General features: G+C 47.6%; 1 protein-coding gene across 6 annotated transcripts in view; it reads left to right on the top strand.

The window, feature by feature from the left end:
* WDTC1 (WD and tetratricopeptide repeats 1) overlaps nucleotides 1-20205 on the top strand; it is a 61893-nt gene extending 41688 nt beyond the window's left edge. For 4 of the 6 annotated variants that reach the window (XM_045545831.1, XM_045545834.1, XM_045545835.1 and 1 more), the window contains exons 6-16: nucleotides 3533-3720; nucleotides 6173-6355; nucleotides 7223-7317; nucleotides 7722-7837; nucleotides 8909-8984; nucleotides 9578-9686; nucleotides 10463-10636; nucleotides 13709-13944; nucleotides 15503-15677; nucleotides 16795-16987; nucleotides 18202-20205. In XM_045545831.1, the coding sequence (XP_045401787.1) occupies nucleotides 3533-3720; nucleotides 6173-6355; nucleotides 7223-7317; nucleotides 7722-7837; nucleotides 8909-8984; nucleotides 9578-9686; nucleotides 10463-10636; nucleotides 13709-13944; nucleotides 15503-15677; nucleotides 16795-16987; nucleotides 18202-18399 (1743 nt within the window). In that variant the 3' untranslated portion in view covers nucleotides 18400-20205. The remainder of the gene's footprint in view (nucleotides 1-3532; nucleotides 3721-6172; nucleotides 6356-7222; nucleotides 7318-7721; nucleotides 7838-8908; nucleotides 8985-9577; nucleotides 9687-10462; nucleotides 10637-13708; nucleotides 13945-15502; nucleotides 15678-16794; nucleotides 16988-18201) is intronic. The other 2 variants (XM_045545837.1, XM_045545836.1) reach the window with 1 other exon arrangement.
* Nucleotides 20206-24608: the final 4403 nt, after the last annotated feature.

Genomic DNA, 24608 nt, shown 5'->3' with positions numbered 1-24608 from the left:
ATTCTAAATGAATTTATATTTATGTGAGTGAGTATGGTTCTGAACATGAACTTAGACTTGCCTCTCTTGGAAGTTGTGTGAACTAGGCAAATTGCCTGACCTCTCTGAGCCTGTTTACTTATCTGTAAAAAAGGAAGCAGCTAAGGAAAATCTCCCAGATTCATGAACAAAGAAATAAATAAATCATTTAATTTTTTAAAAACGAAGTAGTGATCCACAGGTTGATATGACAGTTCAGTGAGATAATTGTTAAAAGTAAAGCCTGGGCCTGGTGCTTTTAGCTGTTCTACCTTTTCATAGGAAATGAACCTTTTGATTTGTTGGTGGAAGGGAGTTAAGCTGAGGAGAGGGAGACTTACAAGTATCTTCAGGCTTTTGAAACCCTGTTATGTGGAAATAGCATGAGATGTGTTCCTTCTTTCTTTCTTTCTTTTTTTTTTTGAGACAGAGTCTCATTCTGTTGCCCGGGCTAGAGTGCCCGGGCTAGAGAGCCTATCTCACAGCAACCTCAAACTCCTGGGCTCAAGCAATCCTATTGCCTCAGCCTGCCTAGTAGCTGGGACTATAGGCATGCACCACCATGCCTGGCTAATTTATTCTGTATATATATATTTTTCTAGTTGTCCAGCTAATTTCTTTCTATTTTTAGTAGAGACAGGGGGTCTCACTCTTGCTCAGGCTGGTCTCGAACTCCTGAGTTCAAACGATCCACCTGCCTCGGCCTCCCAGAGTGCTAGGATTATAGGTGTGAGCCGTCACGCCTGGTCTCCTTTCTTTTTAAAGATAGGATCTTGCTCTGTCACTCAGGCTAGAGTGCAGTGGTACGATCATAGCTCGCACAAATGCCTGGGCTCAAGCGATCCTCCCACCTTGGCCTCCCAAATAACTGGGACTACAGATGCATACCACCATACCCAACTAATTAAAAATTTTTTTGAGACAGAATCTCGCTATGTTGTACAGGCTAGTCTCTAACTCCTGAGCTCAAGCAATCTTCCCACCTCGGCCTCCAAAGTGCTGGGATTACAGGAATGAGCCACTGTACCTGGCTGAGACATGTTCCTTTTGGTCTCAGAACAGACCTAGGACTACTAACCATGAGTCTACAGAATCAAATATGGGCCTAAGGAAAGAATTGTCTCATACTTAGAGCTATTTGAGAAAGGTAGATTAGGTTCTCGGAAGATATAGTAAATGTCCTATCCTGAGGTAGTCCACGCACTAGGTACTTTATCTCCTAGGTTTCAGATTGGAGGAAATGACCTGTAAGGAAGGACCTTTCCAGCTCTGAGATTCTAAAATGAGTGTACGTGACAGTGAGGTTGTCCTTTGGAAAGCCTCGCTAATCTAAGAAATATTGTCCTGATTAATACCAAGAGAATTACAAGGTACCTGAACGAGAAGGTAGATATGAGAGCTCAAAACGTACTTTATTTCCCTAAACTATTCCTCTTTCCCAAGCTGTGATTCTCATCTCCTGTTTGTTCTAGGGACCAATTCTAGATGAATTTCTATGATTTTAGAGACAGAACAATGATGATTCACCTCTTATGTGACCAACAGAAACTGCTTTCTGCCACTGTAGAGTGTTAGATCCAGTACAGTCAGACCTGGGGAAGGGGACCTAAGCCATCAGTTTGGCATCATAGCACACAAGACGTTGAGTCCTGAAACCAGAATTTGACAGTGATCTTGACACTCCCTAAATGGGTAAGACCTTGGGCAAGGCACATATACACAGACTCTGAGCCACCTCTTCTGGTAAAACAAAAAACAGCGGATTCTTCTCTTCGGGTATTCAAAACAATATAGACATATTTAACCCATGCTCTCCCCCTGGTGGCGACTACGGTGTGTGACAAGAGTGGCTGCAGCCATAAGCCCATCACCAAGTGCTCACCTGTTTATATCTGCTGTGAAGTCTATGCTGTCTCCAGACGGGATTAAAGACTAATAATGGTGGTCCCTAAAAATGATTAAATTCTGTCTATTTCCTCTAGCCCTTGTCCTAATGAGCCCTTAGAGAAGGCCTATGTGAAGAGTGAATTGTTGCTCTTGCATGAACTCGTAAAGTCAAGTGGGACTTTTAGCTGTGTAAATGCAGAATAATGCCCTTCCCCCAATGCCACCACTCAGCCTTGTTGTGGGTTGGGAGAAACTTTTCAATTAAAAGAAAAAGAGATTTCAATCTTTTGAACTCAAGAAAGAAGAGAAGAACACAATACCAACCCCAAATATTTTTCATCCTCAAAGTTAGTTGCTAGAACTACATACTTTCTTTTTTCATTATTTGAAGCTATGGTTACAGCTATTTTATTCTTACCAAATGTTATCTGGAGTATTTTGTTCTCGACTTAGGATGGTGGGGTTCTCATTTTTTATAGTAACTACATAGAGATGTATCCTTGATCCTCAGCCCTTCCCCAAGGTCTAATATTTGAGCTCTTTCCAATATTTGCTATTATAAGGTGTGCTGCTCTGTGCACTTCTGACCAGGTCCTTTTTTCTTTTAGGATTATTTCATAAAAGTGGGAGTTTTGAGTCAAAAGATAGAAATAGGCTGGCTGTGGTAGCTCATGCCTGTAATCCTAGCACTTTGGGAGGCTGAGGCAGGAGGATCACTTGAGGCCAGGAGTTCAAGACCAGCCTGAGCAACATGGCAAGACCTGTCTCTACAACAAAATAGAAAAATTAGCTGAGAGTAATGGCACATGTCTATAGTCCCAGCTACTTGGAATGCTGAGGCAGGAGGATTGCTTGAGCCCAGGAGTTTGAGGTTGCGTGAACTATAATCATGACACTATACTCTAGCCTGGGTGACAGAGCAAGACCCTGTCTCAAAGAAAAAAAACAAAAAAGGATAGAAATAGTTTTTATCTTTGTTGCCTTTTACCAAGTTGTTCTTCAGAAACAGTTGAACCAACTTAAAATACCCACTCCCTTAAAACATTGAAAGTCCTTTTCACTTTAGGACTAATTTATTACTTAGTCCCTAGTTTATTAAATAGTCATTGTGAGGCGGTATGGCATGTGGGAGTCAGATAGACTTGGATTTGAACACAGTCTGCTGCATGTTAGTGCTGAACCGCAGTTTTTTTGTTTTATTTGGTTTTGTTTGCTCCTTTTGAAAGAATCTCAATTTTCAATGGAGTTATTTTAAGTATCAATAAGATAAAGTAGCTGCCCTGGTGTCTAGCACATGGTAAATGCTTACTAAGTGATAACAGCTATGATTATCATCCACTCAGCTCTTACTTGGGGAAGAATCAAAGGAAAAGGTTCCCTCAGGTAGTCTTACTTGGCATAGGTCAGGACTACTCTGGCAAAGGAAAGGCATGTGTCTTGATTTTGACCTTTAGGCCTATAGGCTGCTACTCAATATCCAGAGTTTTTTAGTGGATTGTCTTGGATTAGCTCACTTTCTTATCTGATGTGGAGAGGGAAAGGTGTGCTGACATCCAGGCTAGCCTCTCTTCCGTGGGCAACTCTACCCTACCACCCACCAATCCCTTCTTCACTCTCCCCTGAGCAGTTCCTGCCTCATGCTGGGGACCGCATCTTGATCACGGGCGCAGCTGACTCCAAGGTGCATGTCCACGACCTAACAGTAAAGGAGACTATCCACATGTTTGGAGACCACACCAACCGGGTGAAACGCATCGCCACAGCGCCCATGTGGCCCAACACGTTCTGGAGTGCTGCTGAGGATGGGCTTATCCGGTAAGGGTCTAGGGCATCGAGTGGGGCCAGTACCTCTGTTGCTCCCACTGCACGGTGGCTCCCACATCCCCTCTGCCCACAGTGCTTCCTTCCACAGGCCTGGCTCCTTCCCTTATGCAGAGGTCCAGCCCATTTGTCGCCAGGAAGGTTGTATGTGTACAAACTCTGCTGGGAACATTTGCTTACTCCACTCTTACCTTTCTCCCTCCCTCTTTATCCTCCCCTGCCCTCCCTCTAGGCCCTCTGGCCTTCTCTCACCCCCTCAGATGCTGTGCTGCCCCTGGGCATTCATACTTGCTGTTTCCTCTACTTGGATTCTCTGTCCCCAGCTCTTTCCATGTCTGCCTCTTTCTTACCCTAAGGAGATCAGCTTGAGTCACCTCTTCAGGAGCTTCTCTGACCATCCTATCTAAAGTAGATAGACATTCTTCGTTTCAGGACTCTAATTACATCCTCTATAACTCTAATCACCATCTGTAGTTCCTTTATTTTATTTTTAGTTGTGGGTTTACTTTTTTGTCTGTATCCTCAGTAAATAGTAAACTCTCCTAGAACCTCTCTCTGCCTTGTTCTTGGTTGTGTCCCTAGAGCACAGCACAGTGTCTGGCACATAGAGGCACTTGTTACATTTCTCCTGAATAGGTCAAATGGGCATATGCCTGGGAGTGGGGGAAGCCAGCCAGAAATGGTAAAGTGAACTGTCTGTCCCCTTTTCCAGTGCCTTGTATTGTTATACATTTGCCCATTTGCCCCTACTTCCCTTCATCCTAAAACAATGTCATTGCCTTTCTTCAACTCCTTTCTTCAAATGTGACCTTAGAACTTCTTCCTTATCTCCCCAGCGTGCTTTAGTCTGTCTCTGGAGTTCCTATCGGACTTTGTGCCCTCTTCCCTGTTACAAAGGGGAAGTATCTAAGTCACGTATAAACTATAACACAATAGTTAAGAGCAAGGCACTTAAGTCAGACAGACCTGGGGTCAAATCCTAGCTCTCTCACTCAGTGTTTGTCTGGGGCTAGTCACTTCATTCCTTAACCTCAGTTTCCTCATCTGTAAAATGGGAATAGTCATAGTATCTTCCTTATTGGTCTGAGCATTAAAATTGAGATAGCATATGTAAAACCTTAGCGTAGTATTTAGAAGACATCACTTGGTCAGTGTCAGGTCTAACTCTGTGTTGTATTAATACTTGCTGACCTTCACTGACCAGACTGTGCCAGAGCCAGCTGGTAGAAGCTGAGTGTGTAGTGCATTGGGTAGGATCCTTAAGCACTTAGGCATAGGCAGAGTCAGGGGAGGTGTCCCAGAAGAAGGTGAACATAAGCTAGGCCTTCCAGAACAGACAGGATTTGGATGGGCAAGGAAAAGCAGATTAGATTCCCCAGGTTGAGCAGAGTTTGCGAAGGCAGGGACAAACATGCATGTGCAGGGTAAGGAATTCTGTAGTTATCATTGACCCACATTTAGAAAACTGGGGAATAAGGTTGGAGAGAGATATGAAATCAGGTCTTGAAAATCAGGCTGAAAAATTTGGTAAAAATAAACTTAAAGTAAACTCATGCTAAAAGTATTGAGGAATCTCTGCAATTTTTTGATCAGGAGACTGATATAAAACACACATTCTGCTTGTTTTAGGAAGAGCAATCTAGTGAGCACGTCTTAGAAGGACAGGGTGAACAGCAGAGAGATTATTACAGATGTGCAGGCAAGAGGTGGATGGATGAGCACATGAATGATGTCCCTATCCATTCTCTGGTACCTGTGTATTGGCTGCAGAAAGTTCCCAGTCTGAAATGGTGGGAGTTTGCTGCTCCTGGGCAGACTTTTTGGCATTACCTTTGCTGCATAGATGGGACTTTTGGGCTTGCCTTGGCCTGTGGTATTTTAGGTAGCTCTTAGATGATCTCCAGATTGTCTTTTCTATTACCTCCATACTGCCTTTGTTTCTTGAAAGAGGCTAGATTAGGAAGAAGCAAAGCAGAGCGGTTAAAATGCAGTCAGGAAGCTATCCCAGCTCTGTACTTACTAGCAGTATCATCCCAGGCAGGTTATTTAACTTCGTTGAACTTCAGTGTTCTAATGATACCTAGGGATAGTGTTAGGATTAATTAAATAATACATGTAAACCGCTTAGGGACAATACTGGACATAAAGCATGTTCTAACTAAGTGTTAGTGATCAGTAGTAGTATGATAGTAGCAATAATACTGACATCTATAAAATATGTACAGTAGTATCTACCTTTGGGGTTCTCTTAGTATAAAACAGAATATGTGAGAGCCTGCTGCAGCTGCCTGGCACACAGTGGGCACTCAAGAATTGGGAGTGGTTTTTGACCTTCTTATTATTTACAAACAGGTCCAAAGCCCCTCCCAATGCATAACAAGGACTTGGCTTGTCCCCTGCAGTCCACATAAGGACTCTGACCCTCTAACTCTGTCCTCTCTCACAGCCAGTATGACCTTCGAGAGAACAGCAAACACTCGGAGGTGCTGATTGACCTGACAGAGTACTGTGGCCAGCTGGTAGAGGCCAAGTGCCTCACTGTCAACCCCCAGGACAACAACTGTCTGGCAGTCGGGGCCAGTGGGCCCTTCGTGAGACTCTACGACATTCGCATGATCCATAACCACAGGTAGGAAGAGTTCAGCCTCTTGTGAGCAAGTCCTTGGGAACCTGCTACCCTCTCTCATGGCCATGCCCTCTTCATTATGAGGTGGGTTTTCTTTAATTTTGTGATTTAAAAACATTTTGGTTGGTCTGAAGGTGTAGTGAGTTATCTCGATGGTTCACAGTTAGTTACATATCAAACTCCTCATTCTACTCTTTTCCCCCTTCTCACCACTGCACTTGACTAGTCTTTAAAAAATTAATCCACACTTGTTTTGGAAAATATGAAAATTATAATAAATTACTTATAATCCCATCACCTGAAAGAAATCACTATATATAATATTTCTTGCTAGTTCTTTTACTATTATTATTTGTACAAAGTTATAATCTTGTTCGTGTAAGTTTTTTGTACATGTAATTTTGTTTTATTTATTTTTTTAAACCATAAAAGTAGAATATACTCAAGAACTGCCACAGCAACCCCAGACCTGAGTAGCTCCTCCAGCCAGGGCCTTCTATGACTCTTGGGACAGGTGTAGGAATATCTGTCCTGCTTTGCTTTCATTCATGGGCCTGGGCAACCACTGCTGACCCTCATACACTACATGGCTTGGAGTGGGCCTTGAGCCTTAGCGTGCTCATCTGTAAAATGGGGATGGTAGGGTGGTCATGAGGACCCAGACAGTTTACAGGACCTACTTGTAAAGCATTGTAATGTATGTGTCTACAGCTGTCTAGTTGGTAGACCTTGGGGTTGCTTAGGTAAGGAAGAAAGGTACCTCCTGTATCTCTCAGGGATACAAACTTAGGTTTTCCTCTAGTGAGTGTGGTCTGGTCTAGCTAGGGGTAGTACTAGGATTTTAACCCATATGATTTTCCTTCCCACCAGAAAGAGCATGAAGCAGAGCCCTTCAGCAGGCGTGCACACCTTCTGTGACCGGCAGAAACCCCTTCCAGATGGTGCGGCCCAGTATTACGTAGCAGGTAAGGCTCAGCACAGCTCTGGCTCCAAACTCTTGACTGGATGCTGACTCTTATTGGGGCGTTGCAGGGAGGCAGCATGGCATAGTGGCCAAGAGCAAGGGTTTTAGAGTTAGACAGACCTAGGTTTTAATCCTGACTCTGCCATTAGCCAATTGTGTGACCTTCAGCAAATTGTAATACTTAACCTTGATAGTTTTTTTTCTGTAAAATGGGGCTATAATGAGTAAGTCAGATAAAGTATATAAAGCATTGGTCCAATGCATATAGTAAAGGCTCAACATTTGAAGCTGCTTTTATGATGAAATTGATTGCTATCATTTTCAATATGGCAAATTTCACAATCTCTTGCACTTTCGAGGGGGACTGGGAGCCTCACTCTAGGATGACTAGTCTATTCCCTGCAGGTCACCTGCCAGTGAAGCTTCCCGACTACAACAACCGTCTGAGAGTGCTGGTTGCCACCTATGTGACCTTCAGCCCCAATGGCACAGAGCTGCTAGTCAACATGGGAGGGGAACAGGTATGTATACTGCTGCATAAGGTGGCTCTGCCCACCACTGTCCCATATCCAGCAGCCAGAGCTGCATACCTAACGTCCATTGCCATGAGGCAGGCAAGAAGCAACAGCCTCATTTTAAATGATGTTACAGTTAAATGTGAAGGAAACATGGCATTGTTGGAATTCTCAGATGTCCCCACCTAGTCTTTTCTCTTTCTTTTTTTCTTTAATGAACTAGGTAGATATATGATAATATGGTATTCTGGTTAAGAATATATATTTTGGAATTGATAGACCTGTCTTCAAACGCTGGCCCGCCATTGACTAGCTGTGAACTATGACTTTGAGCAAATCTCTTCATTTTTCCGAGACTTGGTTTCCTCATCTGCTATTTTCCTAGAAGGAAATCCCTGGGGCTCAGAGCATGTAGCCAGGCTGTGGTTCTGGGCCGGCTTTGGGAAGTGTTCTTTAATAATGGCAGGTTGCTAAACCTTCTGTTTGTGTGCTCTTAGGATATTTAGTAAGCCTTGCAATTTCTTTATTCTACAAACACTGAGCACTTACTCTGGAACTAGCATTATTATCATAAACATGAGAGAGACAAATATGAAATACCATCCATCCCCAGGCTGACAGAAGATGTGGCAAATAAAACAGTTGATGACATTACAAAGCAAGATGTGAATATATACAAAAGAAATGGGATGGAGAATAGAGGAATGCAGGCCAGACATTCCTGTACCTGTCCCAAGAATCATGAAAACACAGGGGTAGTGCTAGGGTAAATGTAAAATGAGACATTTGGCTTTGTGACGTCTGAGGACCTTTCCAATTTAATGTGATTCTGATTAATGACATTTGTTCAAACAGGGCTTTGGGTAAATCAAATAGCCATCCCCAAGTGTCAGAGCTAGGAAGATTTTCCTACTGAGGTTTGCTGGAAACACCTCCTGGGGTAGCTCGATGGTTCCATGCTCAACACTCACTATGTTCAAAAACCTGGTTCTTGAAAAGCCACTAAGGCCTTGCTACTAGTCCAACCACATCCTTACCTTAAAGCCTCCATCTCTTTTCTTGAACCCTCAACTCTAGGTCTATTTGTTTGACTTGACTTACAAGCAGCGGCCGTACACCTTCCTCTTGCCTAGAAAATGCCACTCGTCAGGGGGTAAGTTCTCCCTTAGGGAGGCAGTGTGGACGAGCTTGAGTGTACACTGTCCCTGCTGAGAAGCCTGCCCGTTACTCTGGATTATGGCTGTGATTCCCCAAAAAAGAGCAAATTTCTGAAATAACCCCATCTATATAGTAAGAAGGAAGACACCAGGTCAGAGCTCTTTGAGTTTTGCAGCACAGCCCTTTTCACTTCCCTCGGAAAAGACAGGTTCTTTCCATGGCTTGGCTCTTGAGGACCTGAAGTAGTTCCCTGCCCCTTCTCATCCTGGCTCAGTCTTCTCACTGACTTCTTCCTGGGGCCTACAGTTGATTTAGGCACCTCCTCACCCGTCATTACCACTCCCACCTCTGGCTAACGGTAATGCCAAGTTGGAGCTGTGTCCCTTGCTAGCCAGCAGAGGGCGCGCAGGCTTTTCTTTATGCCATTGCCAGCTGGTCTGTGAGAACTTGCTTTCTGGGGATGGATCTTACCTGGGAGAATAGTCCCACAAAGGAACCCCCTGTGGTGGAAGCTGGAGGGCTACCAAGAAGAAATGAGGATCTCTTCCTGATTTTTCTTTTTGTCACTTTCTCCCCATCTCCTGCCAGAAGTCCAGAACGGCAAGATGTCCACCAATGGTGTGTCCAATGGTGTATCCAATGGCCTGCACCTTCATAGCAATGGCTTCCGGCTGCCGGAGAGTAGGGGACATATCAGGTGAGGCCAGCTGACTTGTCCTGCCCTCCAAGTCCCAGTTACATCTTATGGACTGACTGGAGGGAAGAACATGTCCTATAAATCTTCCTCCTGATCTGTACCCAGGCATGCAGCACAGAGGGTGGGGACAGAGTCTTCTTGGAGTGTGGCTAGTGGTCCCACTGCCACTCCTACCTAGTAGGACACCAGTCATGCTCAGACTGAAGCTTTGGTCTCTTGGTACCTGGGTAGCTGCAGTTGGGACCCAGGAGCTACCTGCCTCTTAGCACTGAGCTTTCTCCAAAAAGGGGTTCCACACAGATGGGCCTTCCCATTATATGAACCCCCATCCTCTAACATATTCTTGCCCTTCTTCTCTGCCAGGCCCTATGCTGGGCTTTGGATACAGAGGTACTCAAATTCTCTAGCCCTTGAGAGAAACAGAATTCTCTATAGGAGGGACTCAAGAGTTCATAAGGTTCAGCTCAGCTTGGAGGCAGGTGGTGTCAGCTACTGTCATGCCTAGGAGTTTAAGAATTGCCTTAAACTTGTCTAAGCAGCTTTATTTCTGCCTCTCTTCTTTTTCACTGGCTCAGAATATTTGGAATTGTTCCTATTCCCTATCACAGTAATAGGTAATAACCCAGGCAGGGGTAGTAGTGGTCCCCTCTTCTAGATGGCAGTGCAGATCCCAGGGGCCAGAAAACCTGAGTGGGCCTCAGGCTAGGCTATAGACTTCCTGAGGGGCTGCTCTGACCTTCTTTTACTGGTCTGACTTGGCTCTGTTTCCCCTGCAGTCCCCAAGTAGAGCTGCCCCCATACCTGGAGCGTGTGAAACAGCAAGCCAATGAGGCTTTTGCTTGCCAGCAGTGGACCCAGGCCATTCAGCTTTACAGCAAGGCCGTGCAGAGGGCCCCTCACAATGCCATGCTTTATGGAAACCGAGCTGCAGCCTACATGAAGCGCAAGTGGTGAGTGGGCATTGCAGAGGGGACCTGGGTCAGGACGAGGGATGAGGCGACTGGACCAAAAGGCAGTGGGCCTGATGGAGCCGAGTTGCTGAGGCATCCAGGGAAGGTGGCAGTGACATCCTGCTGTCTCTTAGGGCTTCTTGGCCAAGGACTTTCCTCCTCACCTCCAAGCTAATGGTGGGCAGGCACCTGACCCGTTAATCAGGAAGTCTTAAGCACAGAGGAAGCCCACAGTTAAGTGGCACATGTTCACAAATAGTTCCTACATGGTACTTTGTTATAAAGTGTTGTGGCCACTGGGGAAGTAGGAGTTGAGAGAGTGGTTAATCCCAACTGTTGGAAAATTGGGCATTGAATTGGACTTTGAAGGAGCAGTGGAATCCTGCTAGGTGGAAATGAGGGGTTTGGTGAATTCAATTGGTATCTGTCTAAAATGTCTGCAGCTCCTTGTCCCTGGGGCTTGCTTTCTATTCTGTTGGACCCTTCGGACAAAATACAAACAAGATCCCAGATATCTAAAGCTGGCTGTGGGTCATGCTGGGGCATGGTGGCTGGTAGTGAAGGTCCATATCCTTCATCTTTGGAGACCATCAGGGCCCCCAGCCCTTCCGCCTGCAGCACCAGCAGGCAAGCAGACAGCCAGACCCCCATCCCCCAGCCAGGGCCAGGACGGGAGATGGATAGAGCTGGGCCCACAGCCATTTCTGCTCCGTCTGGCATCCGTCGGCTCTGCCCAGACAGACAGGCCAGCTGGTGTGCCATCGTCTGGCTGCAGCTAGGCAGGCCAGAGAGGGAAGCTTAAGAAACCCACCCAAGTCAGCAGAATGGTAGGTGGGGGTTGGGGAGGATCTACCCCCATGGCCTTAGCTGAGGCATCAGGAGTTTGCCAAGGGCTCAGGTGGCAGCAACACCCAGGCGATGACTGTTTGGGGGCCATCCTGAGGTGTTTCGCCTCTTTGTCCCAACAGTTGGGTAGAACGCAGTGGTCTTCATCCAGGATCTAGGCTGAGAGCTCAGCTTCCCTCCTGCATTCTTGCTAAGAGAGGTTGGTGATTTCCCAATCCATGTGTGCCTTCAATATGTTCTCTGAGCTCCTACTATGTGCTAGGTTCTAGGGACATAAAGTTCTGTCAGCCTGAGTTCTCATGCTCCAGAGCACACAGCCTCAGGACAGGGGGTAAAGTCATGGACATAATTCAGCATTAAAGAGGTAAGAAGCAGTGAGTCTTGTGAATGGTCAGGTAAAGTGCTATGGGCATCAAGAAAAGTTGGGTCACTTTAGCTGGGGATCAGGGCAGCACCAGAAAGACGTGGTATCTGAATGGGCTTTAACTGTGGGCAGGCTTAGACAGGAGATGAAGGAGAGGAGGGGCCGAGGGGAAAGGACATTCCAGGGAGATGAAATGGTGTGAACAAAGGCGTGGGGGCGGGGGACTGACTGAAGAGCTTGTTTGCAGAACAGCAAATCCATTTGGCTGGAGCAGAGGGTTCAGGAAGGGACTGGCAGGAGATGAGTCTGTGAGGTAGCCTGGGGCCGGCCTGGGGAGGGCTTGGAATGCAGAGTGGTGGCGCTGGCCTCGATTCAGTGCATGATGGGCATCTACTGGAGAGTTTTGAGCAGAAGAGGGATGTGCCGAGGGCTGTCCTTTCAGGGAGATTGATCTGGCAGTGAGTCTAGGAAGGGTGAGCCCTGGGGCCAGCCTGCTCTCTCCCCCTCATCCTCACATGCCTGCCAGTGACCCCTAGAATGTCACATTCTGTCCCAGGCCAGTCTCCCCAGGGCTGCCATCTGCTCCTGGATGCAGTGGAGCTGTCACCCTCTGGCTCCTGGCTGGTCTCTGGTCTGGCTCTCCCCAGGAGCTCGGAGGGGCACCTTGCAGGCAGTAATTAGGTTTCCAAACAGCGCCTGCTCCTTCGTCACAGCCACTCGTTCTGACGCAGGCCACACCATCAAAGCAGCTCTGTCTCCTTCCTGCCCCCACACCAGCTGAACTGCTGGTTTCTGAGCATGGCTGCTCCAAGGGCTGGGTGCTCCCTGAATGCTGTAGGAGAGGGTCAGGAGGGACCTTCCCATGTCAGGCCTGCTTTGGCCACACAGGAGTGTTGTGAACTATGCCCTTGGTGGAGGAGCCATCATCTTCAGGGAGTGCTGTTAGGATCCTAGTCCCACCTGAGCCCAGCAGGAAAAAAAAAAGCTTCCGAAGGAGAAGTGGCTCCTGCGACCCATCTGGCTCTCTAGATAAGAAACAGAGAGACAGGCCTACAGGTGCTAGGGAAGCGTGTCTCCTATATTCTGGCACAGGGTGGGAGAAGGAGGGGCTTCTCCTTTGATTTTTCCCACATACTCCCCCCATTACCCCCAAAGCACTCCCACTTCCCTTCATCCATGCTTTAGGAGGTTGGAGAAGTGAGTGGGGACAATTTGGAGCTCTGGCGTGCACAGCCCCCCTTGCCATCAGCTTCCAGAGAGCTGACAGTGCCAGACTGTCAGGCCCCATCCTCCAGCCCCAGGAGGTAGAGGCCACAGCTGCTGTGGATCAGTCAGCCAGGACAGAGGGGGGTCTGGCTGAGGGCTTACTGCCTGCTGGTCAGACCCTGCATCCCCAGCCTGGCACTTCTGGCATCCCCAGACCACAGAACTGTCCTTAAGGGCCCCCTGCCTTGGACATGGCTTTGAAGGCCAGCCAGGGGGATTTGAGGAGGTGGATAGAGGAAGAGAGAAGGAGGGCTTGGGGAGCCTGAGGTGGGCAAGATGCCAGGCCTTCTGCTGCAGAGCTGCGGGTTCCTGGGGTGAGTGGCTGTGCAGTTGCACGCTGTGCCCGGCAGAGGGCAGCCTGACACCATTTTTTGTCACCCCCAAGACCTTAGGGTTCCTGATTTGTTCCTTAACATACTCTGTCTCCTGAGAGGGCAGCCTGGACTGAGCCAGGATTGTCTTCATCCCCAAGTCCCCTCACTATGAGATCTGTCAGAGGTGGGCTGGGGTGGCCACAGGAGGCAGAGGAGACTGAGTGGGGACCCCTTGCTTGCCATGTGGCCCCACCTCCAAGCCACACTCCCCTGCCTTCCCAGGGATGGTGACCACTACGATGCCCTGAGGGACTGCCTCAAGGCCATCTCCCTAAACCCATGCCACCTGAAGGCACACTTTCGCTTGGCCCGCTGCCTCTTTGAGCTCAAGTATGTGGCTGAGGCCCTGGAGTGCCTGGACGACTTCAAAGGGAAGTTCCCGGAGCAGGCCCACAGCAGCGCTTGTGATGCATTGGGCCGTGACATCACAGCTGCCCTCTTCTCCAAAAATGACGGTGGTGAGTGGACACTGAGGAGGGGTTGCTGTCACTCTTACTATTTGAGCTGCTGCATGATGTCCTGGAGAGGTCATGGTTCTGGGATTGGAAAGGCCTGGATTCAGATGATTCAGCAACCATGCAACCCTGGGGCAGTCACTGGTCTCTCTGAGACTCAGTTTCCTCATCTGAAAAGGGGGCATGCTAGCTCCTCCCATTGAGAGTTTCTGTTGACGATTAGCAATAGCATGTTTAAAGCACCTGGTGTTATGCTTGGTGCTCAGAATAGGAGTAACCTGAGCCCAGTAAGGCCATGTGGGCTCCTGCTGGACAGTCTCACCTGCTCACAGACGGAGACTTAACAGCTCCACTTGGGCACCTGAGAGAGAGGTAGCAGCCAGCTGTTGCCTTTGTTCTGTTTGTACAAGTGCAGCAGAGACAACAGCACAGGGCAGTAGAAATGCTTCGGGCATGGAGTGTGGGGCTTGGGGTTCCACTCTGAGCTCTACTGTGTACTAACTGTGTGGCCTTGGACAAAGCAGAGCCTCTACCTACTGCCTTGCCTGCACAAAGAACACACAAAACCCCGCCCAGCTCACCTCAGTAGTGTTGGAGGGCGAACTGGGTCATTGCAGTGAGGGCTATAAACGTGAAAGGTGAGCTCACTGGAGGCAGACACGGATTCCCACCTCTTTCCTTTGCGATTTATTAACCATGTGATTAATTCATTTGTTTAGTGAATAATTATCAGACACCTGCCATGTGCTAGGCACTGTGCTGGGTCCTGGAAATAAATTCTGAACAAGTCAGATAGGATTTCTGTGTTCATGGAGTTTACAGCCTAGTGAAGGAACCAAGCAGTGAAGCAGAAACAAAGAGTATGATGAGTCCTTGGGGACTGAATGATATAGGAGTATAGGGTAGGGGGACTTGGTGTCAGCCTGAGGTTCTTCAGAAAGAGACGTTTAAGATCTGAAGGATGTGGAGGAAGAGTTAACTAGATACATAGTGTAGCTGTGGGAGGTGCAGAGATGCTGACATGGGGACCAGCACACTCAAAGGCCCTGAAGCAGGCAGGAAAGAGGCACTTTTAAGGAACTGAGAAAACTGGTATGATTTTACCTGTCATTTAACTGATCAGTGCCTCAGTTGGGATCCATAATAACTTGTCTCCAGAGGGTAAAGGCTTGGTCCTTTCTGTCTTTAGAGCTATAAATCTATTTATAAAAGTCACCCATTCAGGGCTCTCTTTGCTAGTGCTTCATGGCATCCTCTCCTGCCTCTCACTGCCACAAAAACAGACCTTGAGTCTGTGCATACTTGAGGCTTCTAGGCCTTTGTTCAGGGACCTGAACCAGGGCCCCGCTGGCATTAATAGTCTCCTCATGAACATCTTCAGGGGCTGGATCCAACCATTTTCTCACAACCATTTCCCAATTTTCCAGGGTAGGGGTGAAGGAAGGTAGCCTTATAGTGCCAAAACTTTGGGTTGAAACAGGGCCATCAGTAGGGAAGAGATTGGGGGCGGTGGGGAAGAAAGGGACAGGACACTTAACCTTTCCTTGATCTTTGCCCCCAGAGGAGAAGAAAGGAGCTGGTGGCGGTGGCCCAGTCCGCCTCCGCAGCACGAGCCGCAAGGACTCCATCTCTGAGGATGAGATGGTGCTGCGGGAGCGAAGCTACGACTACCAGTTCCGCTACTGCGGCCACTGCAACACCACCACGGACATCAAGGAAGCCAATTTCTTTGGCAGGTCTGAGGCCCTGAAGAGGAGGAGGGCACAGCCCAGTTGGCAACAGGAGGTTGGGGCGGGGGGTGTTGGGGGCATAATTCTTTTAGAAAAGTCTCAAATCCCAGCTCTGCCTCTGTGCCCTTGGGCAGATGGCTTCACCTCTGTCAGCCTCAGTTTCTTCATCTATGAAATGAAACCAGCCATACTCACTCATGAGGCCATAACAAGCACTAATGAGATAATCTAAGGAAAGCATCCAGCACAGTGCCTGGACTATTCCTTTATCCTCCACTTCTTCCCCCTCTGCATACACCCGGGCTTAGTTTTTGTATCTAGGTGCTTGGTGCCTTCCTCTTCTAGGGGTATGAAGCAAGAGCCCTCAGAGGCTGGGAATCTTTTCACCTATTATGTGCTCAGAATTGTGCCCTGGGTTCTGAAGGACAAAGCTTGAGTCTCAAATATCATTTGCAGATGTTTGCACTTTCTTTGGGTAGCTAAGACACATGAACACAAATCAAGAATCTCAGGCCGGGCGCAGTGGCTCACGCCTGTAATCCTAGCACTCTGGGAGGCCGAGGTGGGTGGATTGTTTGAGCTCAGGAGTTCGAGACCAGCCTGAGCAAGAGCGAGACCCTGTCTCTACTAAAAATAGAAAGAAATTATATGGACAACTAAAAATATATAGAAAAAATTAGCTGGGCATGGTGATGCATGCCTGTAGTCTCAGCTACTTGGGAGGCTGAGACAGGAGAATTGCTTGAGCCCAGGAGTTTGAGGTTGCTGTGAGCTAGGCTGATGCCAAAGCACTCTAGCCTGGGCAACAGAGTGAGACTCTGTCTCAAAAAAAAAAAAAAAAGATGTAAGATCTGATCCTGGCCCCAAGAAGATACTTTGTGAGAGACTGTCTAGGAGGGACGCAGGCAGTTGCTAACCCTGGGTTTAGGAGAATAGTGACAGGGTCTGCAGTCTGGAGAGGATTGCCATGTGCATGGAGTCCTGAGTCAAGTGTAGACCCCAGAGCATGGGGGACTGAGTGGCTCCAGACTTCTCTGCTCCCTTGTCCTAGGCCACACAGCCTCTACTTGAGGCTGTAGGGCAGTACCCCACCTGACCTCCCTGCCCTTTGCCCCCCCGCCAGCAACGCTCAATACATCGTCAGTGGCTCTGATGATGGCTCCTTCTTCATCTGGGAAAAGGAGACCACCAACCTGGTCCGCGTGCTCCAAGGGGACGAGTCCATCGTCAACTGCCTGCAGCCACATCCCAGCTACTGCTTCCTGGCCACCAGCGGCATCGACCCTGTTGTTCGGCTCTGGAACCCCCGACCAGAGGTGAGGGTGCAGACAAGATGGCTGAAGCCAGGCAGGGACCCTATGCAAGGCCTCTGGCTGAACCTGCAAGGAGTGGGAGGAGAAATGAGCCATACAGAAGCTAGAAGCTGCTGGGATGAATAAGCTGTTGCCTGAGGGCCCCAGGCTATGTCAGGGTGTGAGCCCTCAGGTTCTGGAAGCTCCAAATGCAGTGGCAATTCTGGGTACAAGAGTTGGCTCCTGCCTTCTAGGAGCATATCCTTGAGCTAGCCCATGAAGATGGGATGCACATATGGGAAGATGAGACATGCATACACCAAGGACAGGAGTGCAGGCAGGCAGAAAGGGAACCAGACCAAACTCCAATCCACCTCATAAGAAGGGTGCCTCAAAGGCTCCCTAAGTACCCTTTCCCTCATATGCCACTGTGGTGTGTACCCCCAGAAGCTGTGCAGAGGCCAGTCCCTCAATCAGAAGGGAACTGCAGGCTTTGGAATCTGGTGAGGCTAAATTTGCATCTGGTCCCTTCACTCACTGCCTAAGAGACTTAATCATCTCTGACCCAAGGTTTTATCATCTGTACTTGGGGAATGGGAATGACAGCACCACCCTGAAAGGTTACTGTGAAGAGTAAAGAAGTGAAGCCTATAAAGTTTCCAGCCCACAGGGACACTTAGGCAGCGTGGTCCCCTCCACTCCCAGTGTGGGTAGCCAGGCAAGCCTACCTGATGCCTCCCCTGTCCCTCTGCCCCACCTCCTCCCTGTTCCCAGCAGGTAAAACAAAAGTCAAGTGATGTATCTGATTCCAGAGGTAATGTGCTGCAACTCTTAGAGAGAGGGCTCTGCAGGATTCCCTGTTGAGAGATGAGGAAAAAGAAAGATAGAAGGGTTGGTGGAAGTGGCAAGAGAACAGAATGAGGTGGGGGAGTTTTATCTGCCCCCCTCAATCCCGGTATGTGTGTCCAATATATCCTGGTATGTGCTTTCCCCCATGTATATGTGTATGCCCCCATATACATTCTGGTGTAAGCCTTCCCATTGTACCCCCTGATGTGTGTATTCCCCCCAATATGTATACCAGGGTGTGTGTTCCTCCTCCTCCTGTATACATCTCCTGGTGTGTACATCCCCTCATGGAGATAGTTCAGTCTGTGTTTCCCTCCTCTGCCCCAGTGCATATACTGTGTGTCTGTCCCTTCCTGAGCCTACATGCATTGCCTCCTCCCCGACCACAGAGTGAAGACCTCACAGGCCGAGTCGTGGAAGACATGGAGGGCGCTTCGCAGGCCAACCAGCGGCGCATGAACGCAGACCCGCTGGAGGTGATGCTGCTCAACATGGGCTACCGGATCACAGGCCTGAGCAGTGGGGGTGCCGGGGCCTCTGACGATGAGGACAGCTCCGAGGGCCAGGTGCAGTGCCGGCCCAGCTAGGCCCTCCTAGCCCTGGTCCCCAGCCCCTGCTACTAGCTGGACCCTCTGCCCTGGGCAGGAGGTCAGGGGGTTCTGTTTTGGTTTGTCTTCCCCACCCCCCATCTTTTCATTTCCCCTGTTTTGTTTGTTAGTTTGGCATTGGGGGTGGAAGTTGCTACAACTTGCTGGCTTTCAGACTCTTGGGCTGATTGTCCCTTGATTGTCCCCAGCCCTGAGCAAAAGAACAGGAGGGGACACCCCTCTGTATGCCCCCCACCTCCTGCTTCCATGTCCCTGGAGGGCTCTGGCCTGCCTCAGTATCCCTTCTGCCTCAGGTGGGGAGGCAAAGGCTAAAACTGTCTTCATGGACTATCCTGCCCTTCAGCTGGCAGCAGGAAGGGGAGTGGGATTCCTAGTTGGTAAGGGCTAGCCTTGGCCTATTGCCACTCTTGCTCCCTTGCCTGCAAGGTTAGCTCCCCTGTGGTCTTCAGGGAAGGTTCTGAAAAAGGAGTCAACAGTGTCAGAATGGAAGCAAAAGGAAGGATGGGAGCCCTGGGGTGGGCAAGGCGAGGCCACCTGCCCTGGCCATAGTAGAGCACCCTCGCCCCATCCTGGGCACTGGCTCTGGCTCTGTGCCTGCTCTCCCTGGGCACCTCTGGGGGCTCTACCTTTCCCAAGGGCCCTGGCAGAGGGTGGGGCACTGCACCATAGCCCACCCACCCTTGCCAGCACTTCCGCACTACGACCACTCTCCTACTGGGCGCTCCTCAGCCTCACTGTGACCTTTCTGCCAGAGCTCCCAGCCAGGCCTACTCTGCTGAGGTGGCGCTTCCTGCTAAGGGCCCTTCTCTGCCCTTTCTGCCCACCTTCCCACCCCACATGCTGAGCCGCCACAAAGACCAAAGAAGTGATGGCTTTTCTCTGTCCCCTGCTGCTCTGAGGGGAGTGGGAGTGGGTCTCCTGAGCCACTCATATGGGAAAGTCTCTAAACTCAGCCCCCTCCCTCCTCAGCAGCTCCAAGCTTTACACTGGATGCAGCGGTCACCCCCCTACTCACCAAGCCTCCCCTTCCCTCTGCCCCCCTGGCTCTTAGCTCAGGAGCTGCTCCAGGTAGTTGGTTCATCCTTCCTCCCCCTTCTTCTCAGTGCTTACTTGGCTCCAGCCCTCCAGCTGCAGCCTCTGGGGAAAAGCAGCCTCCCTTCTCTCCCTCCCTCCCTCAGTCCCTGTCTCTGCCAGGTGCCTCCTCTCAGTCAGGCTTCAGAGCAGCCCTGGAGACAGGAGGGCCATGTTAAAAGCTTTTTCACAGTTTTAAGAAGACAAGGGGGGTGAGGATAATGGTAGGGGGTCTGGCACCATCTCATTGCTTTAATCCCAGCAACACAGGTGGCAGCTTCTCCCCCATCTCCCCACCCCAGTCCCTCTTCCCACCCCTCTCTTCTTCTAGCTTGGTAATGAAGTATATTTATTGGTGAAGGAAACAGCTGCTGCTGCTTCTCCTGCTGCTGGGACTTGCTCCCCTGTCTCTTCTCCATGACCTTTCTCTAGCCAGGGAGGGGAGGGCAGGAGTATTGGGGCTGGGCCCTGGGGCCCAAGGACCAGCTGGGGCCCCTTTGCTTTCCTGTGTTCCAGCCACCTGCCATTTCCTCCCTGCCTCCTACTCTCCCTCCCTGCCTCCTGCCTCCCACCCTCTGCCTGCCCAGCCTGGGCCCTGCAGTGTGGAGAGACACATAAGCCTTACTGTCCTCTGGGGGCAGGAGCCGAGCCTTTTTGTTGCTCCGCTCCCAGGAGAGTGAGGGTGACGCAATTGATTAAAACCATTTTGTTCTAGGTGTGGCTGGTGGCATTTGTGGGGTACAAATGGGTCTTGGAACCAAAGTGAGGGTCCCTCACCTCTGTAGCTCTGTGATTTTGAGTAACCACACTTCTGCCGAGCAGAATGAAGCCTGCCTCATGGGGTCACTGTGAGCAAAAGCCATCCAGCCCAGCAGGGCTGAGTACAGAGCCCAGCTCTGGTGGGTGTGATTTGCAATAATCAACTTTTACTCTCTGGCTGTTTTCTCCTCTTTAAAAATAAGGGGCTTGGAGTCTTGGTAATTTTTCAAACTTTTTAAACCAGAACCCAAATAAGATGCATACATTTTACATTGTGACCCAAGATTCACATGCTTACTTGTATGTATAAAATGAACAAAAGTTTTACACAATAATACTTACCCTTGCTACATGCAGTGTGCACTATTTACCTTTTTATTAGAGAAAGAAATACTGGTTTTAACCCACAAAACTGATTTCACAATTGACAGTTTTTTGATGTGCCCTGGATTGGATGATCTCTTAGATCAGAGTTCCTGAGCTTTCTCAGCTCACAGCACCATTGCTGTCTCAGTAATTTTTTTCATGGAGCCCCTAAGCCAAAAGATGTACCTAACAGTTCAATTTATTAAGTAGTTAAGCCCAATCACTCAAGTATTTATGTCCTAACAAGTTAGTCACCATTTAAAAAATAATATGCCTAAATTGGAAGAAATAATATTTTTATTTTATTCTTGACTACAATTATGAATGGGATCTGTTGGGCACTGTACAATTTGTTAAACTTTCTAATCAAAATAGATGCTGCTACCCTCATTTCCTTTTCAACTGGGACTTTTCATTTGCTTTTTATCACAGTGACCACTAAAAATCCAGCTTCTTAAAGATGACATAATCAAAAAGAATGCAGCACACACAGTCTAACAATGAAACTGAACTACCTTGAGCTTGTAGTTCTCTCGGTAGCCAAAGATGTTGAGTATCTCAAATTTAAAGTATCCTGCCTCCTTTGCCCCCTATGAATTTGCCATGGTACCCTAAGGTGCCTTGATGCACTGTTTGGTAACTGTGGTTCAGTGCTGTGAGAACAGTAGTTTCACTACTGAAAGAGGTCCTGCCAGAAACACACTAGGTGGTGTTATAAAGCAGGTGTTATGGGCTGGTATCATTCCTCTCTGTTCCTAAATTGAAGTCTGCAAAAGCTTCTTCAAGGCCTTTCCAGAGCAGGCAAGGGAGAGATAATGTTCCAGGCCAAGGAAGGTAGTGCAAAGTCCCATATTCCCTCATAGACCCTGAGTGATTCATTTTGGCTGGACTGTAGAGGGTGAAGTGGAGGGGCAATCAAATTGTAGAGGCCTTCCTGTGCGTGTTGAGAGACCATAGGCTTGATCCTGTAGGCAAGGAGGAGCCATTGGAAGACTGCGCCAGGAGTTCGCTTTCATATGGAGTTGCTACTCCATTTTGAAAAAAAAATAGCCTTTATTTTTGAGAGCAGTTTTAGGCTTACAGACAATTGAGCAGATAGTGCAGCGAGTCTCATATACCCCTCTTTCTCTGGCTCAGTTTTCCTTATTATTAACATCTTGCACTAGTATGATATATTTATTTCAGTTAATGAACCAATATTGATACATTATGATTAACTAAAGTCCATAGTTTACATTAGGGTTCCCACTGTGTTGCACAGTTCTATGGGTTTTCACAAATGCATAATGTCAGGTGTCCACCATTACACTGCCATACTGAACAGTCTGATTGCTCTAAAAATACCCAGTGCTCCATCTATTCAGCTCTCAGCACTGCCCCAGAAAAAGTACTTAGGAATAAATCTAACAAAATAACATACGAGGTCTATTTGAGTAAAACTACAAAACTGATAAAAAGAAACCGAGGAAGATCAAATAAATGGTGAGATAGTCCACATTCATGGATAGGAAAACTCAATATTATTAAGATGTCAGTTCTTTCCAACTTGATCTGTAGAGTCAATGTAATCCTAGTCATAAACCCAGCAAGTTGTTTTGTGTGTATTAGCAAACTGATTCTAAAGTTTATATGGAAAGGTAAAAGACCCAGAATAACCAACACAATACTGAAGAACACAGTTGGAGGATAAACACTACCAACTTCAAGACTTACAAAGCTACAATAGGGCCGGGCACAGTGGCTCACGCCTGTAATCCTAGCACTCTGGGAGGCTGAGGCGGGCGGATCGCTCGAGGTCAGGAGTTCGAGACCAGCCTGATCAAGAGCAAGACCCCGTCTCTACTAAAAATAGAAACAAATTATCTGGCCAACTAAAAATATATATAGAAAAAATTAGCCGGGCATGGTGGCGCATGCCTGTAGTCCCAGCTACTCGGGAGGCTGAGGCAGTAGGATCGCTTAAGCCCAGGAGTTTGAGGTTGCTGTGAGCTAGGCTGATGCCACGGCACTCACTCTAGCCCGGGCAACAGAGCGAGACTCTGTCTCAAAAAAAAAAAACAAAAAACAAAAAAAACAAAAAACTACAATAATCAATGTGGTATTGGTAAATGAATGGAAAAAGAGACCAATGGAACAAATAGAGAACCCAGAAATAGACCCACACAAATATAGTCAACTAATCTTTGACAAAGGAACAAAGCCAATTCAATGGAGAAAGAATAGTCTTTTCAACAAACAGTGCTGGAGCAACTGGACATCCACATGCAAAAAAAAAGAATCTAAACACTGACCTTACACCATTCACACAAAATGACCAAGAGACCTAAATAAATGTAAAACATGAAACTATAGAAACTAACAGGAGAAAATTGAAGTTACACTGGGTTTGGAAATGAGTTTTTAGATACAACACCAAAAGCTCAATCCAAGAAAGAAAAAAAATAAGTTGGACTTCATTAAAATTAAAAACTTCTGCTCAGTGAAAGACACTATGAAGAGAATGAAATAAGCCAAAGAATGGGAGAAAATATTTGCAAAACATATCAGATAAAGGACTTTTGTCTAAAATATACCAAGAACTCTTAAAACTCAACAATATGAAAACAACCAAAAATGGGCAAAAGACCTGAACAGGCACCTCACCAAAGATGGTTTACGGGACTAACAAATATATGAAAATATGTTCAACATTATGCCAATAGAGAATTTCAAATTAAAACAATGAGATACCATTACACACCTATTAAGATGGCTAAAATAAGGAAACTGACCACACCAAATGCTGATGAGGATGTGGAGCAACAGGAACTCTATCATTCATTGTTAGGGAGAATGCAAAATGGTACAGCCACTTTGGAAGACAGTTTGGCAATTTCTTACAAAGCTAAACATACTCTTACCATAGGATGCAGTAATTGCACTCCTTGGTATTTACTTAAAGGAGTTGAAAACGTATGTCCACACAAAAAAACTGAATGTTTATAGCAGCTTTATTCATTACCAAAAACTGAAAGCAACCAAGATGTCCTTCAAAAGGTGAGAGGATAAACTGTGATGATACAGCCGTACAATGAAATATTATTCATGATAAAAAGAAATAAGCTTTCAAGCCACAAAAAGATATGGATGAAACTGAAATGTATATTGCTTAGTGAAAGAAGCCAGTCTAAAAGGGCTACATACTGTATGATTCCAAATATATGACTTTCTGGAAAAGGAAAAACTATAGAGACAGTAAAAAGATCAGTGGTGCTCCATTTTTAAAGTGCTTCCACTTGTGTGACTAACCAAAACTCTCACCAGCCCTGCAGATAGAGAGCCTGGGGCTCAGATAGGCCCACACAGTGAACTCATGGTAAAGCAGATGTGTGAAGTTGTGTTTGTGGTAGGCAGGTGTGGCTCCAGAGGCCTGCTCCTGTCCCTGTCCTTGGGAGCATGCCCAAAAGTGGTTGCAGAACTTAAAAGGTGATGAGAAGTCAACCAGCTCAAATCTTCTCAGCCCTAGCTGCATATCAGAATCACCCAGGATGCTTTTAAAATCTCAGAGATTCTGTTTTAATTGACCTGAGGTGCAGTCCAGCCACCCATTATTTTAAAGCATCCCAGATTCATTCTAATATGCAGCCAGAGCTGAGAATCACTGATCTAGCCATATCTCCACATTGTACAAATAGGAACAAAGAGTTTCAAAGAGGGGCAGGAAAAGGGATGGGCTTGTTGAAGGAACCCCAGTGAATCAGAAGCAAAGTCAGGAGTGGCTACCTGATTCCTAGTCCAGTTCTTAAAAACCCACTTTCTTATAATGAGTCATGATACTTTTTGAATTCCTACTGTGTACCTGGCACAGGGCTGGGCACTGGCTTAATGAAAATGCACACAACAGATAGTCCCTGCCCTCCTAGAGCCTGCAGGTTATTTCAAAGTTGGGGAATAGCAAATAGAGGATTGTGCCTGGTCCTTGAACATTGGATTTCACTGTGAAACTTGAGTCC

This window comes from Lemur catta, chromosome 3 (assembly GCF_020740605.2).
Source record: "Lemur catta isolate mLemCat1 chromosome 3, mLemCat1.pri, whole genome shotgun sequence".
Lineage (NCBI taxonomy): Eukaryota > Metazoa > Chordata > Mammalia > Primates > Lemuridae > Lemur > Lemur catta.
The sequence above is the reverse complement of the archived record's forward strand: the minus strand, read 5'-3'. Positions and strand labels throughout refer to the sequence as shown.